At 34.5% G+C, this 18,022-nt stretch overlaps 4 protein-coding genes across 4 annotated transcripts; 2 read left to right on the top strand and 2 right to left on the bottom strand.

Annotated features, from left to right (window-relative positions):
• Nucleotides 1-393: 393 nt before the first annotated feature.
• Nucleotides 394-1,557, top strand: BKA55DRAFT_681930 (uncharacterized protein). Its single transcript, XM_046198280.1, has 2 exons — nt 394-492; nt 550-1,557. The coding sequence occupies exon 2, from the start codon at nt 596-598 to the stop codon at nt 1,547-1,549; it is 954 nt and encodes a 317-aa protein (XP_046040838.1). The 5' UTR covers nt 394-492; nt 550-595; the 3' UTR covers nt 1,550-1,557.
• A 470-nt stretch (nt 1,558-2,027) lies between these two features.
• Nucleotides 2,028-3,110, bottom strand: BKA55DRAFT_531059 (dimeric dihydrodiol dehydrogenase; the record flags this gene model as incomplete). Its single annotated transcript, XM_046189197.1, has 1 exon — nt 2,028-3,110. One exon carries the CDS (start codon nt 3,108-3,110, stop codon nt 2,028-2,030), a length of 1,083 nt encoding a protein of 360 aa, XP_046040837.1.
• A 732-nt stretch (nt 3,111-3,842) lies between these two features.
• Nucleotides 3,843-5,052, top strand: BKA55DRAFT_722999 (uncharacterized protein; the record flags this gene model as incomplete). Its single annotated transcript, XM_046201041.1, has 6 exons — nt 3,843-3,889; nt 4,022-4,247; nt 4,301-4,477; nt 4,514-4,520; nt 4,571-4,895; nt 4,944-5,052. The coding sequence occupies 6 exons, from the start codon at nt 3,843-3,845 to the stop codon at nt 5,050-5,052; spliced, it is 891 nt and encodes a 296-aa protein (XP_046040836.1).
• Nucleotides 5,053-15,574: 10,522 nt separating this feature from the next.
• BKA55DRAFT_587372 (fungal-specific transcription factor domain-containing protein) lies at nt 15,575-17,434 on the bottom strand. The gene has a single exon (XM_046194651.1). The coding sequence runs from the start codon at nt 17,348-17,350 to the stop codon at nt 15,839-15,841; it is 1,512 nt and encodes a 503-aa protein (XP_046040835.1). The 5' UTR covers nt 17,351-17,434; the 3' UTR covers nt 15,575-15,838.
• Between the last annotated feature and the right edge of the window lie 588 nt (nt 17,435-18,022).

Below are 18,022 nucleotides of genomic sequence, written 5' to 3'. Positions count from 1 at the left end.
AGACCTGATAAAGCCATTGATTAAAACGTCTCACCAGAGTGCGGAGCTTAATTCAAGGGGCTGTCATTTGCCCTACACTGGACTAGTACTTTGGCCCAGGTAACTCTGATCTAGACACTACTAGTTGGCACTGGCGAAGCTAGCGAAATGGCAAATGTCACAGTGTTCCGGGGCATTCATTAATCGAGCGAACGGCCCCAAGCTATCGGTAGGGGACCGGTCACTCTAACGAATCAGCTCTTTAAGGGTTATCAGCGATCCGGTAAAACTCCATTCCGGAGACGCTTGGTCTGTCATCAGACCCGGGTCGGATCCTCCGGCCCGCTTCCACTTACCCTATTGGGTATTCGTTGACCCGCGACCCAACACGATGATAGCATCTACCGGCCATGAGGCCTACGTATAAGACTAATAGATTAGACGCGACCTAACGCTGGTTGATGCGATACGATACGATACGACACCACAACTCAAGCCTCAATTCAACACCTAGTGAGTACATTGCATCAAAGCTTCTGGTGGCAAGCCCCGCCGTCCTAACAAAGCCAGTCTTTGCCTTCCATATAGATAATTGAACACGAAAAAAAGAGACAACATGAGCCTTCAGGAGAGACCCAACGCCCCAACCATCATCCGCCTGAGCGATGATGAACTGGTCTCTAAGACTGTGAAGTCTCACAATCTACAAAAGGCTCTTGAAGCATTAAACGAGGATGGGCTCGTTGCGATAGAAAATGCCATCGATCCGGCTCACCTGGACAAGTTGAACGAACGGGTGCTCTCTGACGCTAAGAAGCTCAGGGCATGCAAGACAACCCATGTCAACTTCAACCCGGGATCCAACAACATCCAACAAGAGCCCCCTACGGACAAGGGCTACCTGTTTGAAGATGTGATTGCCAACCCTTGGGCCGCCCATATTCTAGAGTCTGCCCTGGGAAGGGACCCCAAGGTCCGATTCTACAGCGCCAATACAGCCTTCAAGGCCGAGGCCCGTCAGCCTGTTCACATCGATGTTTACGACTACCCGCGGGCTCCCCACGCTTACTGCGTCAACGTCAACCTTGTTGATGTCTCACCTCAGAATGGTTCTACCGAGTTCTGGCTGGGTACGCACAACGATGCGAAGCTGGGTTACCTCAGCATCAACGGAACTGGAGATGATGGTCCGGATCCAGACATCGCCGCACAGAAGCGTGCTGCGAGAGCGAAAGCGTTGGGTGTTTCGGTGGATTTCACCGATGATTTGATCGAGGAGAGACGTAAAGTCCGACCTCCCATCCGGGCTACTCTACCAAAAGGTTCAGTGATCATCCGTGACATTCGGATCTGGCACGCTGGTATGCCAAACAAGACAGAGGACCCCCGTGTTATGCTTGTCTCCATCGTCTTCTCCAACTGGTATCGCTCCAATCAGACGATTCTTCTGCCGGAACAGTTGAAGGACAACTTCAACTGGGGTCGCCTTGTCCCTTGTATTGAGTGGACCGGTAATGACCATGAGTATCTGCAAGGCGCTCATGAATTCAACCTCATCCAATTGCCTTGAGCGTTTGGGTCCTCAATCAGCAACATGTAGATTACTGTGATAGCCGCCTGATCAAAGATTAGCAATTATCTGATATCAATCTATTTATCTCACAGAAACCACCATTTGAACACGTTCTCTTAGGGCACTCCTTGCCATGTTGGATGGGCATTGTCACTGAAGACTTAGCAGCAGCGCTAAAACTGGGGTTTCTGGCAGTATCTCTATGATGGATTCACCTTATAATTGGGGCTTCGATACTAAAGTGCGGCCACGCGACGGCTTGCAAGGTGTCACCGTGTCACAGTCTTGTTGGTAAGTGTGGCAAGTGCTTTGATCGTAGAAAACTTCACCATTATAGATAAGGACGGCATGATCTTAAGGGCTAGGCGCAAAATACCATATCGTCTTGCGGAGGTCAGATCGCAGGAGGGGTAATAAAGAAAGGTCCCAATTAAGCCAAACACGATACATGGAAACCGCTGTTCCGCTCAGCCTCTTATATCTGTTCATTTTCATCTTGAGGATAACGAGTCCCACCCTGCTTCCTGATTTCATCCATGATTTCCATAACTCGGACTGTTTTCCGCCAAGGCATGATGGCACTTTCCTTGCGATGTGCCAAAATGTCCAATGCTGTATTATCTGCCTCAAAGGTAAAGCCCTGGCTCGGATGATTATGCTCATGCTCCTTCGCGTCGAACTGGCCAGGACCAGTTTCTTGAAAGACAGTAAACGCTACCGGATGAGAGGCGTCTTTTCCAGTAACGTCGATGTAGCCTTTTGAGCCTTGGATACGGCACACGAAGTCGGTCGTTGGGGTCGCCGTGAATGTGCTTGATATATTGGCATGTCGTCCAGTAGATGGGTAATGCAAGATGGCGCTTGTGGTGACCTCAATACCGAGAGAATGGGTTTGCGTAGCCACGATATTGGGTTCTTCCGGGTTCTCCGGGACAGCAGCATCGAGAGAGAGGAGTGCCCAAGTAAGTGGATAAATCCCTACATCCAAGAGCGATCCAGCTCCCAAAGCCAAGTCCCTGTATCTTGAGGTGGAGGGTAGACTGGCTATGTCAACAGGGAGGGCATATTGTGCAGACAAGCAAGAGATTTCTCCAATCGCCTGCTCCTTAAATAGAGTCTTACGGAGCTCCGTGACCAACGGGCGATGTCGGAGCCACATAGCCTCAGCTACGTAGACGCCTTTTTCTTTGGCAGCCCCGAAAACCTCCTTAGCCTCCTTTGCATTTATTGTGAAAGGCTTCTCGCAGAGGATGTTCTTGTCGGCAGCAATTGCATCCAGACAATTCTGTTTATGGAATGAGTGAGGTGTTCCGATATAGACGCAATCCACATCCGGATCGGCGTAGACCTCTTGATAGGAAGAGTAAATGGTGGGCTTTTGGTGAGGACAATGCTTCTTTGCAAAATCGCGGCCCTTTTGAGCTGAAGATGATCCAATAGCTTGAATGATGTGGTGGACTTTGGCGTCATCACGTTGGACAACCAAATCTGCGACGAACCAAGCTGAAATAAAGCCAGTCGCAACTATGCCCCATCGGCAAACTGGTATATCTAACATTTTCGAAGGGTCGTATGGCTGTAGTGCAATTGCTCTGCTTCGCAAATGAACCTGTAGGCATCTACCATTGGGCTTAAAGATTGAGAGTGTCGGAGCAAGGTTATAAAAATGGCTATAGGGATTCGTACCACCGATACAACAGTTGAGGGTAAGGTAAAGGATGGACTTGAATGCGGAAATTGCGGGATGGTAGAACTCATACCCGCATAAAGTAGTGGCCAGTGAATGGCTCAAACACCTTCGGATGTAGATTAGGAACAAATTCAGGCCTTGATTGTGCCGGGTATAAATAATACCGGGCTAGTTGTTATTTTTCCGGCATTGAGATGGCACAGTACGCTCCTGAGAAGAATAAGTTTCTAAAACTGTTGTATAAGAGGAAAAGGATTAAGAATAAAGTGCTCAAAACTGTACGCATGACCGCCTATGCTCATACATCAATGCAGCCCGGTTTCAGGATTTGAGAGGTGGCCGGTTTTGAGATGACCCACGTTAAGCGTCCGGAATCTACATTCCGAATCACTCAGCTACAACTCCTCATAAGCGAACCCCTGATTATAAACCAAATCTTGCCAATGCGATCATTTACCAGCGCCAGAGCTTGATTTACAGGCCACTTCACCGACCAATATTCTTGATTCTGGCTGCTTGTTCTATCAATTCGCGAGATAATATAAACCTTCGCTGCTTAGGTTTCTTTGAAAGATTGCCCGTACCAACCTCAACGCTGTCATGAATTCTCCACAATCCTTACTGTTCCTTGGGGCAACTGGTTATTTGTATGTTGGCTACAAAATCGGATGACCTTGATCTTAAGACGTAGGATAATTAACTTACAGCTAGGGGAGGCACCATACTCAACAACCTTATAGAACCTTCGGAAGCAGCTGTTTATGACTTGTCCATCACAGCAGTTGTTCGAAAAGAAAGCAAGCCCAGCTCCTAAAGGAGAAAGGAATCAAAGCTGTCGTGCTTGCAGGAGGACTTGACGATACTACGGGCCTTATTGATCTGGCACGACAGCATGACATTGTTCTTAATGGTGCCACAGGGTTTCACGCGTCCTCTTCCAGAGCATTCATTGAAGGGTTGGCTCAACGTCAAGAGACTTCGGATGCTGAAGTCTTTTATATCCACGTAAGCTCAAGTCTCAACTGGTGACGCATCCTGGGTTGAACTTACGAATCAAGCTTTCAGGGACGTCTAACTTAGCTATTGGCGATGTGTTAGATCGACAGGGAGAGCTTAGAACATTTTCCGACAACGAAGAGGGGATTTATGAGTATGAGGTAGAGCGCGAGGTATCTGAGCCTTATGGTCAGCGTACAGCAGACGTAACAGTTGTTCAGACTGGCGACAAGTTCGGCGTAAGGACGTATATCATTATGCCACCGCTGATATAGGGAGCAGGTACTGGTGTTTTTCACCGGGTGTCACATCAGATACCTGAGCTCATCCAGAACGCCGTTCAATCCAGCCAGCTGGAGTACATCCCCCGGGTACTTCCACCCTCGGGCATGTTCATGTCACTGACTTGGCTGCCCTGTTCAAAGTCGTGTTGATCAATGCCATCATCAATCCTTCCCTACCTGCAGGCAGGAGGGGCTATTTCTTCGCGAACACCGGATGCCATTCATGGCTGGAAGTAGCTCGACGACTTGCCAAAGCTGGGCACGCTCTTGGTCACTTCAAGTCTCCAGGGTCAGTTGGCGTTAGTCTCACCGAGATCGCTGCAAAGCTTTACAATGGCGACGAAGTCAAGGCGGAGCGTGTACATGCATCTTCGTAGGTACGACTCTTTTCACCCTGGTTCGCTACGCTCACGTATAATAGATCTAGTACGGTAGCCGTTCGAGTCTTCGAGTTGGGTTGGACGCCGGTTAAGACCGAAGAAAACTGGCAATCTTATGCGGCTGAGGCATTCGAGACAAAATTAGAGTAGCGCAGACAATAAGAACTATTCCATATATTAAATTTAGCTCTCGAAGCATATTAACGGCATGTAGCATATTAAACAGAGAAAGTATATACAATAAGCGAGCACGTTATAATCTTTTATCCCCTCGCATAGCTTTGTCAAGAGAGGTCTGCATTTGCTGTTTCCTCCGGGCGTGAAAGTCCGACTTTCACTTCTCCCCTTCCTTTGTCCTAAGTATGCCTCATTCTGATCCTGACACCTTGACTACCAGGGCGTAGCCCGGGTGTGACATAGTCAGCGTGCATTTTAACATCATCCATATTTGCATAATACAGCTCCAAAGTCGGACCGTTTTGCTCTGTTAAAGTCTCGTCGAAGAGTCCATATTTGCGGAAAACACCAGCTATAAACGTCTGCAACTCTTAGTATAAGAGGTTCATGCCAAGGCACTGGCATGTCCCTTTTAAAAAAGTAAGGTCACATTTAAATAGCTTTAGATTATTTAAATAGTAACTAGGATAAAAGATTTTACGGTTTTTAAATTATATAAGGTGCTAGTAAATAATAGGCCCTACTATACTTATAACTATCGCAGCTAAAATAATATATTAATGCCTACCTAGGTACTAGAGAATAAGATCATTATCTAAAGCTATATAATCCTAGTAATAAGTTATATTTAGATATAGACTAAGTGCCTCCTTAATTAGTGCATTTAAGAAGGGCAAGGCATTAAGCTTTTTAAGGTCTAGAGGTCAGTTTACGCTAGGTATTGCAGACTCTAGCTCTTTTCTAAGTCAAATAAAGATAGTCCGGTCACTTAGGATATGATATGTGAGAGCTGCCAGCGCCGACGCCGTCGTATCAGCTCCTGCGATAGCAAGGACAATCGCCTCATCAACCAGTCGAGGCGTTGACTTCTCTTCGTCGATGCTTCGATCACTTTTCCAGTCTGTATATCAAACCCATCATCACACTAATCCCCAGACCAACGGATAGAATCAATGAGTTCCACAACTCGCTTTCATCCCAGGGTTGCGATTGACAAGAGGAAGCCGGTCTCGCGGGCGTGCATCACATGTCACAAACGCAAACGGAAGTGCATTCCGAAATAGTCAGAAACTACAGGTTATCTAAGCCCTAAAGTAAGGCCTATCTCTTTGAGCGGCATAAGACTACCACCAGGTCACGACAGGGGTGGGGGCTAATTAAAATAACCGTAATAGCTAGTACTTCTACCTATACCTAAATTAGCATATAATAGAAGTACTAACAGTTAGTATTATTATAGATTACTATATTATATACTTTATATCTATATCTAGTCTATAGACCTTATATATTTCCTAATATAAGCTATAAATAGCCTCCTTTTTCCTTCCTCTTTTTAAGTTAAGGCTGCCCTTACTGCAAGCCCTTATAAGCTAGGCATAGGGAAGGGCTTTTTTAACCTCTATAGATATAATTAATATCTCTTTAGAGGTAATTTTACTAGGCTTTTAAATTATTAATATCTTCCTCTTTTCTTAAATAGTTTTTCTTTTAATATAACTTTTAATAATATATTTATTAAAAATAATATTAGAAATATATTTCTTTTAAGCTCAAACCATCTTATAAAGCTTTTAATAAAGTTATTATATTTTTCTTTTATATAATAAATTTATTTATAAATATAACTTTAAAAAAAAGATTTAAAGTAATACTTATTAAAACCTATATTAAAATTAAAATTAATATATTATAAAAGATTATATTTAATTATTATAATTAATATTTTTTATTTTATTATTAATATTTTTTATTTTTAAATTTATAAGTTAGCCTTAAAAGGTATATTTAAATATCTCTAGAATTTAATATAATTTAAATATTTATTACCCCTATAGCTAGTAAAGCTTTATTAAGTTAAATTATTATAATTAATTACCTTAATTATAGCCTAAACCTAGCTATATATATACTAGCTAAAAAGCCTTACCTGCCTATTAGCTAGCCTTAACCTTCTTCCTTTAACCTACTTTAAAGGCATACTTTAATTATCTATTTTACTTTTATAATAAGTTATTTAACCTAACTTTTAGCTATAATTACTAATAGTATTATAGCTATCTTATTATATTACCTGCTATTTAAAGAAGCCTATAAGCACTTAGGCCTAATAAGCCTAATTTAATAAGGATAATATTAATTATATTAAAATATTAATTTTTAATTATAAAATCTTTATACTTATATATTTTATTTATAAAAACCTTTTAATTAATAAAAACTTTATTAAATATAAAAAATAAAAGCTTAAGGATTTAAAAAGGAAGTTATATAAAAAGATATAGTTAAGTAAGAGAGATAGGGGGTTTCTTAAGGTTCTTAACCTAGGTAGCTTATATAATAAGTAGTTTAAGAATATTTAGTAATAGGCTAAGGAGGTATTAGAAAAGATTAAAAACTTATAATATAATATCTAAGATAGAAGTAGGGTAATTATAGGGTTTAAAAAACAATATATTAAGTTTTATATAAGTTTATATTACTTAAAGTTAAAGATATTTAATATTAATACTATAAAGAGGATTAAATAAGTTATAAAATAGGCTATATAATTAAATAAGTAAATTAGTTATAATATTAATATATTATTTATATAAATAGGGGATTTTATTATTATATTAAGTAATAATAATAAAAATAGGAATTATTTTAAAGCTATTATTATTAAAGATTTATTATAAGTATTATAACTTTACTTTTATACTTTTTTTAATAAGTAATTTCCTTTTATTTAATATATACTTATAAGGGGCTTTATTAAATATAATTAAAAGGAACAGTATAATATTATTATATTTTAAATAATTTAAATAACTTAAGGAAAAAGATAAATTAAAAAGAGAAATATAAATAAAGCTATTTATATTTATATATTTTATATTAAGATTAAATATACCTTATTATATTATAAAGCTATCCCTTATTTATATTAATAATAATTTTTCTCTAATTTAACTAATAGTTTAATATCTTATAGTATTTTTAAGATTATATAAATATATTTTTTATATTTTTCTTTATTATTTAAAAAGATTAAGATATTATTAAGGTAATATATTATAAAGATATTAAAGTATTATTAAAGTATATTATTAATTATTTATTAAAATATTATAAATATATTAATAAGATTAAAAGGCATTATTAAGTATTTAAATAATTTAAATCTAGTTTTAAATACTATTTTCTATTTATCTCCTTCCTTAATATAAATAAGGTTTTATACTCCTTTAAGGTCTAAAGCTATAAAAATCTTTTTACCTTATAATTAATGTTTAAGTTTTATAATAAGTAAAAGTAAGATTTAGTCTTTAGTAATATATATATTAAGTAGTTAATAGTTTATAACTAGTTAATTTTTTTTATTTTTCTTTAATATAAAAAATATTATTAATATTATTAATAAACTTAATTCTCTAATATACCCTTTCTTTAATATTTTATTAAGGTATTTTTATTAAATTTATAATTTTTTTTAATTAAATAAGTATAGCTTTTAAAATAGTAACTTCTTATTTATAAGGTTAATCTTATAGTTTTATTTATTATATTTAAAGATTTCTATTTTTAATTCTTTTTTAAATAGTTTATTATAAATTTAATATTCCTTTAAGATGTTTTTTAATTAATCCTGGCTTATTATTAAAGGTTTATCTTTTTATAAGTCTTATTATTTAAAAATACTTAGGATTTCTAATTTTTATCTTTAGCCTATCTTATATTTATATTATATTCCTTTTAAAGGTAATATAGTCTTTACTTTATACTAGTTTATATTTATCCTTTTAGTTATAAATTAAGATTTCGTATTACTTATTATAATTATTTTACTATTATTATTAGGGTTACTAGGGAATATAACTTAACTAGTCTTTTAGTTAATATATTGGTTTTATTATTTAAGCTAATTTATTTTAAGTAAGATATCTATTTCCTTTCCTAAAGGCATAATATTAAAACTTATTCCTTAATTTCTTCCTTTAATAAAGACCTTAAGGTAATTAATTTCTTAATTTATTATATTATTATTATAATTAAAGTATTACCTTTTTATATAAATAAGTTAATATAATAGCTATTTCCTCCTTTATAGTATTCCTAGCTTTATAACTATTCTTAAGTTAATAAAGTTTTTCTTTACTTTACTATTAATTTATATATTTAGCTATTTTCCCTTAATTTAAGCTTATAGTACTAAGCAGTCTAGTTTATTATCTTATATAGCTCTTAAAGTACTTATTAATTTAAGCCTTTTTTATCCTTATTTATTACTCTTTTATAGCTTTATTATTATAAAAGGTATAGTACTTTTCTTAAACTTATTTATTAAAGTAATTTATATTTTTTATTATTATAGTTAACTCCTATATAGTAATCTTTAATATATTCTTTATCCTCTATAAAGTTATTTATAAATTCTTTATTATATAATTTCTATTAAAAATATTCTTTTAGTTTTATATTTTATTTATTTAGTAGGGTTTTTTATCTAAATAATATATTTTCCTTATCTTAAATTATAATATTATTACCTTCTTTATTTTATAGGTATTTCTTTAGTTACTTATATATATTTTATATAAATTTATCCTTTTCTTTATAGTTATATTTTCTAAGGTTAGTAAGTTTAATTCTTATTTTTATATCCTTAAGTCCTTTTAAGGCTAGGTTTTTAAATTCTACTTTTATTTTTATAATTCCTTATATTATTTACTTAATCCCTTAATAAAGGTTTTTATTTTTCTAAATCTTATAATAATATAATATATAAAATTATAGTTTTATTACTTTAAAGTTTTTATATTAATAATATATTAAATACCCTTTTATTTCTGTTTTTTAATAAGGGTTATTATTAGATATATTAGAAATTATAATAGGAAAATAATTATTATCTTTCTTATCTTATTTATATATTTTATACTAGTAATATTTATATAATAACTATAATAATTTATTATATTTTAGGTAAGTTAGAAATATTTCTATAATATTTTTAAAATTAAATTTTAGCTCTTTATAATATAGGTTTATAGTATTTATTATATAATAGGCCTAAATATATAAGCTCTTAAGCTTTTTAATATTATTATATTCCCTAGCTCCTTATAGATATTTATCCTCTATTAAGGTATATATTTTATTATTATATTTATTAAATAGTAGTTTATAAGGTTATTTTTAATTATTTTTAATTTATTTATCTTCTTTATAAAGGTATTAGGCAGTATTTTAAGCTACTCCTCCTCTATATCTTATACTTTAGGAATATTAATAATAATATATATAAACCTTATCTCCTGTCTTATATTCCTTTTTTAGTATTTCTTCTTTTTCTTAAATAGTTATTTAAATTAGGATAGTATTAACTATTTTAAATACTTTAAGTTATCTTCTTATATTAAAAGGACCTCCCTTTTCTTTTCTTATTATATTAAGTATTTTAATTTAATTCTTTTAATTTTTTTTTTTTCTCTTAAGAGAATAAGTATAATCCTTTTCCTTTTCTTATTATTAGTTTATTAAGTTTTTTTGCCATTCTTTTTAGTATTTACTTACCTTTATTTTATATAATATTAGGATTTGAGGTATATTTCTTACTTTTATATCTTCTTTTACTAGAAACTTTTCTTATAATTTTTAAATTAAGCTATTTAGGTATAAGTATTAGTTATATTTTAGTATTATTTCCTTATATAGGGCTATTATATTATATAGGCTTTATATTATTCTTAGTATTTAGGTTTATATAGCTATTTAAGGTTTTTATTTATTAGTTATTCCTAATATTTACTTACCTTCATTAGGATCTTTAAGTTTCTTAGGCTAAGGGTATTTATTAATAATATATTTAAACTAGTTATAATTATAATATTTAATATTAAATATATTATATAGTCTTTTATTATTATCTTTCTATATTACTTTTAGTATTATAAGTCTTAATTTAATCTTATATTATATATTTATATACCTTTTTCTTCCTTAATTAGTATTTTATTACTTATTAGTATTTTACTAAGGATTATATAATTCTTTATATTTTTTTACTTGCTTTTTTTAATATTATTTATATTACTAATTATTAATTTCTATAATAATATTTACTAGTTTATTTAAGTTCTTTAGTTTAGGTTTAATATTTACTATTATATCCTTAACTTTTAACTTTAGTTTTAAATATACCTATATTATATAAGCTTTTTTGCCCTAGTTTAATTTAGCTACTTAATAGTAGTATTTAGCTAGATAATTTATAGTAAATCCTTATTATTTAAGGTATTATATTTTTATTTTTATAATATATTTTTTATTTATTATTTTAAAGGTATTTTTAAGTTTTAATTTAAAGTTTTTATATTTCTTCTAAATATACTTTATTATTTCTTATTACTTTTTATATAATTTATTAATATACTCTTAAATACTAAGTTTTATTAGTTATAATACTTTATCTTTAAGAAATTCTATATTATATTAGACTCTTAGCTTATTAATTATAAATTAAATTAAATACTATATTTAGTAACTTTAGAGATTAGTTAAGAATCCTTAGAGTTTATTAATATTACTATTAAATAAGTTAAGTTTATAAGATTAAAGGATTTCTTTAAGGTCTTTTCTAATTATTATAAGGGCTATAATATATTTAATATACTCCTTATAAAGTTTTTAACTATTTTTAGCTTCCTTCCTAAGTGCCTTTATAATCTTAGCAAGGTTAGCTACTTTTTTTTTAGGTTTTTAATTTTATTTTTAGCTATATTAGAATTATTTTTTTTATTTTTTAAGAGGTTATTATATTACTAGTTAAGTTATTTATACTTATATTTAAGTTTTATAACTTTTCCTTTATAAGTACTTAGGTATATAGGGGTAATTTCTTTTTTATTTTTATTATTAGTTTTTATAAGAATATCTGCCAGGTTAAGGGGTATTTCTTATTATAAGTAGTGCTAGGTATATCTTAAGTTAAAAGACTAGCTTAAAGTAATAGGCATTATTATATTAGTATTACTCAGTATTATATAATATAATTTAAATAAGAGCTATTAATATATAATAGTTGGGTTTTTTAAATAAGTAAATTAATTTATATTAAGTTTATATTTATAAATTATATAAGGTATAATACTAAGTATTATAAAATATTATATTTTTTAATAATTAAGTAAGGTATATTAGGCTTATTAATATAAAAAGGCTTTATTAATAGCTAATAAGTTAAGTTTTATAAAAATATAAATAAATATAGTTTATATACTAACGGTAGTCTTATAGCTTAATAAAGAATAATAATAATCTAAAGGTTAAAATTTTATAAATTATTAGTAATCCTTAATAATTTAATCTTAAAGCATTATAATTTAAGTAATTTAATAGAAGAGGATTAATACTAGAAGAAGTAATCCTTTTATAATTAGAGGAAATTGTAGGGGCCACGTGACGTAGCCACGTGGGTTATAATACTTATAAGTATATATTAAAAAGGAGAATATTACTTACTAAAAAAGGCTTAAAGGCAGAGGCATAATGCTTATAGTAAGTCTTTAATAATATTAGCTTTAAGATAATCCCTATTTCTATTACTACTACTTAATATAATAATAAAATAAATTATATTAATTATAATACTTAAATAAAATTATATATAATATATTAATATTAATTTTATTATAATTCTTAATATATATTATTTTAATCTTTCCTCTTTAAATTTATATTTATAAATAGCTTTATTTTATAAAAGAAAATATAATAGCCTTATTAAAAGCCTTATAATATACTTAAAGCTTAAAAAGAATATATTTATAATGTTATTTTTAATAGATATAAGATTAAGAGTTATATAAGAAAGAGATATTATATAAGAAAGAAGGAAAATACTAAAGATATTAAAGTATAATAAATTTACTTATAAAGAGATATTAATTATATTTATAAAGGTATATATTCTAACTACCTAGCTTATAAAGGCTGCTAGTAAGGGCAGATTTAACCCTTTAAAAAAAGAAAGGAAAAAGGAGGTTATTTATAGCTAATATTAAGAAATAAATAAAGGGTATAAACTATATATAGCTGTAAAGTATATCAGGTAGCTATTTATAACTCGGCTAACTGCTAGTACTTCTATTACATGCAAATTTAGGTGCGTGCAAATGTACTTTAAGTAGCGCTCATTTTAATAGGTCTTACACCCTTGTTGTGGCCCCGCCGGAGTCTTGTGCTACTTAAAGAGATAGTAGATAATGGCAATAGGTGTTATCTTCCTGACACGAAGAATATCTCTGATTTCTTTAAGTACTATAGACCTCTACTTTGTACCTTGCCCTACTCTTGTTAATTATTATAAAAGTATATGCAGGGTATAAGAAGTTTATTAGATAATGCATGTTTATTAAAATACTATATAAATTAACCTAAATTAGTCTTAAATAAAATAGTAAATTCCTTAGTAACCTAAGATGAGATATATATTAAAATTAATAGTTGTAGTTTTTATATATATTTATAATATATAGCTAATAACCCTATTAAAGTGCCTATTTTTCTAGCTAAAAAGGGAACTAGCTATAACTTTACACCTTTTAATATAAAATATTATAATTTTTATATTAATATCCTCCCTCTAATACTACTTAAGCTTTTCTAGTATTTTATACCTATTTCCCTTATATACTTATAGATTAATTATACTAAAAGCTAGATCTTTTATCTACTAGAAAATGGCGTTATTAATAGTTAAAATACCTATATTTCTAAATATTCTAGAATTAATAACTAGGAGGGTCTCTCTTCCTTATAAGTCTCTATATAGCTTGGTGTGCTAATTTACCTAGGAATTTATAGGGAAAATATAATTGCAAGCCATTGGAAGACCCCTTCCCTAGGTATTCAGGCCTAACTACACTTGACTATTATGTTTATGCCATTTTATCAGTTCCAGCTAATCTCACGCTATTTTCGCACATTTAACTACATAATACTCAACCTTAGCAACGAAGAGGACCTTCCTAAGGTATTCCAAGCGGCTAAACCGTGGTCTGACTACATATAGAAGGTATTTGCTAAATTTTATACTCCAGGGATTAATATTACTATAGATAAGTATATAGTTCCTTTCACAGGCAGATCAAAGGAGACAACACTCATCAAGGGAAAGCCAACGCCGGTAGGGTTCAAAGTATAGGTTATTGCGCAACATGACTTCTTTTTGCGCTGGCTTTGGCACGTAAAGGCATCACCATATACCGCTGTAATTACCAAGATGCTGAGCTCGCAGTCACAGGGAAAGAAGAGGAAGCCAAAGGAATATGTGGCTCTCAGCAATACACAAAGCGTCGTTGTTCACCTATGTAAAATGCTGCCAAAAAGCGACATATCACGTCTTCACAGATAACCTCTTTTCCTCACCGAATCTCTTCCGTGCCCTTCGCGAGACCGGCTACGGTGCCACAGGCACGGCGCGCCCTAACTTCGGCATCACAAAGGAGCTAAAGGATGCCAAAGAGAGGGATAAAGCAGGCAGCGGCCCTTCCCTTCAGTACAATCAGGCACGAGCTATCCCTACAGGGGACAGCAAGGTACGGTCATCAGACGGGATTTATATGTATTTCCCTTACTAATCTGTCTTTCTTAGATTACACAAATCGGTTGGCAAGATAGCAGTTATGTGCTCTTTCTCTCAACTGTGCACACAGGGGCTGACGAAGAGTGCACACAGCGACAGAGGAAGAAGCCGGCTAAGAAAGGATCCCGTAAGAAAGAGGAAGACATACAGCGCTATTTTGGAACGAATTCTTCAATGATTATCGCGATCCCTACGGTAGCTGCTTCTTATAAAGATGAAATGAATCATATTGACCGAGGTGATCAGTTAAGGTCATACACAAGCTATGAGCATCGCTTCCGCCGCGGCCCTTAGCAAGCACTCCTTTGGTCCTTCCTTCTTGATGTTGCCCTTGCGAATAGCTTCATTTTACAGCTCAAGACGACATCCCCTAGGTAGGTGCCCTATAAAACCCTCGAGAAGTGGAAGGAATGCATCTACAATGCCATTTTTAACACATACGCCGCTGAAAGCTCGGCCAGAAAGAGAGGTCGCACAGGGAAGGAAGAGGACATCAACGATATAGATACACACCAAAAACACATACAAAGAGATATCAACCACGTCTGGAGAGGCGTTAAATCGGATTGCCTAGCTTGCAAGGGGTTTAAGCAGGGGCAGCCCCGGCCATTAAAGAAAAGGAAGCTCGGCAAAGGCACCCCCCTACAGTCAATAACAGGGAATCTATGGAAAAGTCATCACGAAGGCAGGGTGCGGCAGACCCGGTACGGCTGCAAAGAATGCAATGTAGCGATTTGTAACAATAAGACCTGCTGGGACTTCTATCACGCGCCAAATTAGGTGTGGTTAGAAGTACCTTTCGTTCTGATTATTTTGATTGGTTCTACACCCCTGGAGGTCTATAGCACTCAAAGAGATAGACTGGTTTAAAGCTTTATTTATTCTCTATATAAGATACTGGTTACTCGCTAGTAGGCCTTTAGTGGGCTGACTCTATCGAGGCTGGTTACGCCCTTATACCAAGCCTCGGCGCCGTAAAGTAGCACTTGCTCGACGCATGCCCTGATAGTAAGTCCTCGCAAATAGTAGGCTTGGCGAGACCAAGTCGAGAGCTAGTAAAATGTATATATTTTTAGTTCTTAGGGCCCTATGGGCGTAATAGACCTGTCTGTGCAGAAGGGAAATGAGTTAGGAAAAGCACAGCTTCCAACCTTTTGCGAGACTTAGTTCCAACCAAGACACGCCCACACCACTATCTTTCAAGGACCAGATTTCTTGCAGTAGTTGGATAGACCAAATCTGGACTGGGACCCGATTCATGGAGTAGAGCATCTTAAATTGCGAGATGACTTTACTCCTCCAACCATCGTCATGAGAGGTGAGCTCGGCTGCAGCGCTGAGGAGAGGCAGAGATTGAAAGTTGGCGCAAGGCTCAGTGAGCGGGATCTCCAGCAGGTTTTCTATTGCTTCTAAAGCAAGAGATAGGATGTTAGATGGAGATTCCTCTTGCCTCTTATCAGAGTCAGGCTCGCCATGAGCGATTGATGATGAAAGTGGCCCAAGATCTTGGAATCGAAGACGTGTTTGGCAGCGCGTTTGATATAGCATCAGCAGCCCATGGTTCCGATAGGCATTGCTGAGGTTCTGGATATGCTTCTCCCCGCGGTTCGACGACCATGCCAGCAGTCGCTGCTCGGCTTCCTTATCATCAAAAGTGGAATCTACCAGGCCTTGCTCATAAACCCGCTTGCAGTACCGACCAATATCGGCTACTATGGCATAGAGCTCGAAGGAGAAGCCTACTATTGGATGGAAAGAGCGATGATGCTGCTCAAGGAAGAGTATATTTTGCAAGTCAGATTGGTCGGGAGAGTCACCCGTGTCATCAAGAAACGCGCATGTCATGTCCCACCAGAGGTACCAACCGGATAAGAGCTGAGTGATGGAATCTTGTCGAGCCTTTTTATCGACAAGGATGAACTTCATGAGTGTGCGTGCGCCGTCTAGGTGTTCTTTGCCCCACGAGGCGGGCTGGGGCTCGATCCACGAGGAGGATACTCCAAGAAGGAAGACGGTAAGTACAGAAAGGGGTGATATGGTTCCAGAATTCTGCAGGCCCTCGCGAAGGAACCTTATAGCATGGCCACGCTCTTGGAGACAGACAGCGAGAGCTTTTCTGCTGAAAAAGACCTCGTGACCGGCGCTGATGCTTTGTATTGCATGTAGAAGCGAGGGACTTGAGGCCAAATATGGCAGAAGGGGCAGGGCTAGTGGGTTATTATTGCGCTCAATACACAGCATCTGGCTGGCCTGCTCGACCCAGTGTTGAACCAACCTCTTGTTAGGAAGACTATCACTGGGCCATGAGTCGAAAACTGTCTTATTGGATAACCAGGGCACCTCAATCTGCCATTGCGCTGGGCGGTTACTGGCCATACAAACAGAGCCACGACGTTGGCACCGGAGACACACCGGAAAGGTCTCATCACATTTGACACGCCTGACTCGGCATTCCAGGCACCCATAGCGGCTCTTAGTGTGCTGAGTTTTCAAGTCATTGCGGGGAAAAGACGTGGCGGAGACGGTTAACGAAGACAACGAGTGAGCGGCTGGCGAAGGATCTTGAGCTTCGATGACCTTTTGGTACTTGCTGCCGCTTGCGAACCGGACCTTGTAAGAACGCCTACTTGATGTGCTCATGACGTCAGGTAAAGGGAGCGGGCATGCAGGGCTTAGCTGGAAAGAGGAGGGTTTGATATGACCTGATGCGTTTGGAGAGCGAGAATTTTCGCTTCTAAATGATGACGCTGTCATAATGGTGGCGTGTGACTTCGACTGCCCCGCACGTCCAATCAATTTCTGGTTGGACAGGGAATAACGGCCTTTGCCTATTTGAGAGTTAGTGTGAACTTGGCATCAGGCTGGATCTCTCCTCATGTATCTTGTTGAACCGTTGATTGATTGATTGGTCTGTCTGGGGCCTTTCTTGTCAAACCGCCGGGTGCCAATTAGCAGGGCATTTTGGCTAAAGGAGCTGCTTTTCCCAAAATGGAAGAGTAATATGATATTATACCCTTCTTTTAGAAATTAGCTAGGCTGCATTAGAAAGGCCTTAGATAGATAGTTTAATTAATTAATTAATAGTTTAATAATTAAGAGTCTTAAAGCTAGACTTCTAAAAAGATAGTTATAATTATAAGAAATAAATTACTAATTAATAAAATAAACTACTATCTAAATAAATAACCCTTAATTAGGATATTATTAATTATAAATATAAAAACTTACCTTCTTAATAAACTTAATAATTAGGACTCTTTTAAGTAATCTTATATTATAAAGATATTTACTTAGAGGATTTATAAGCTTTAA

Source organism: Fusarium redolens (genome assembly GCF_020744475.1).
Source record: "Fusarium redolens strain MPI-CAGE-AT-0023 chromosome Unknown BKA55scaffold_42, whole genome shotgun sequence".
In the NCBI taxonomy this organism is placed as follows: Eukaryota; Fungi; Ascomycota; class Sordariomycetes; order Hypocreales; family Nectriaceae; genus Fusarium; species Fusarium redolens.
Note: the sequence above shows the minus strand (reverse complement) of the source record. Positions and strands in the feature narration are given on the sequence as shown.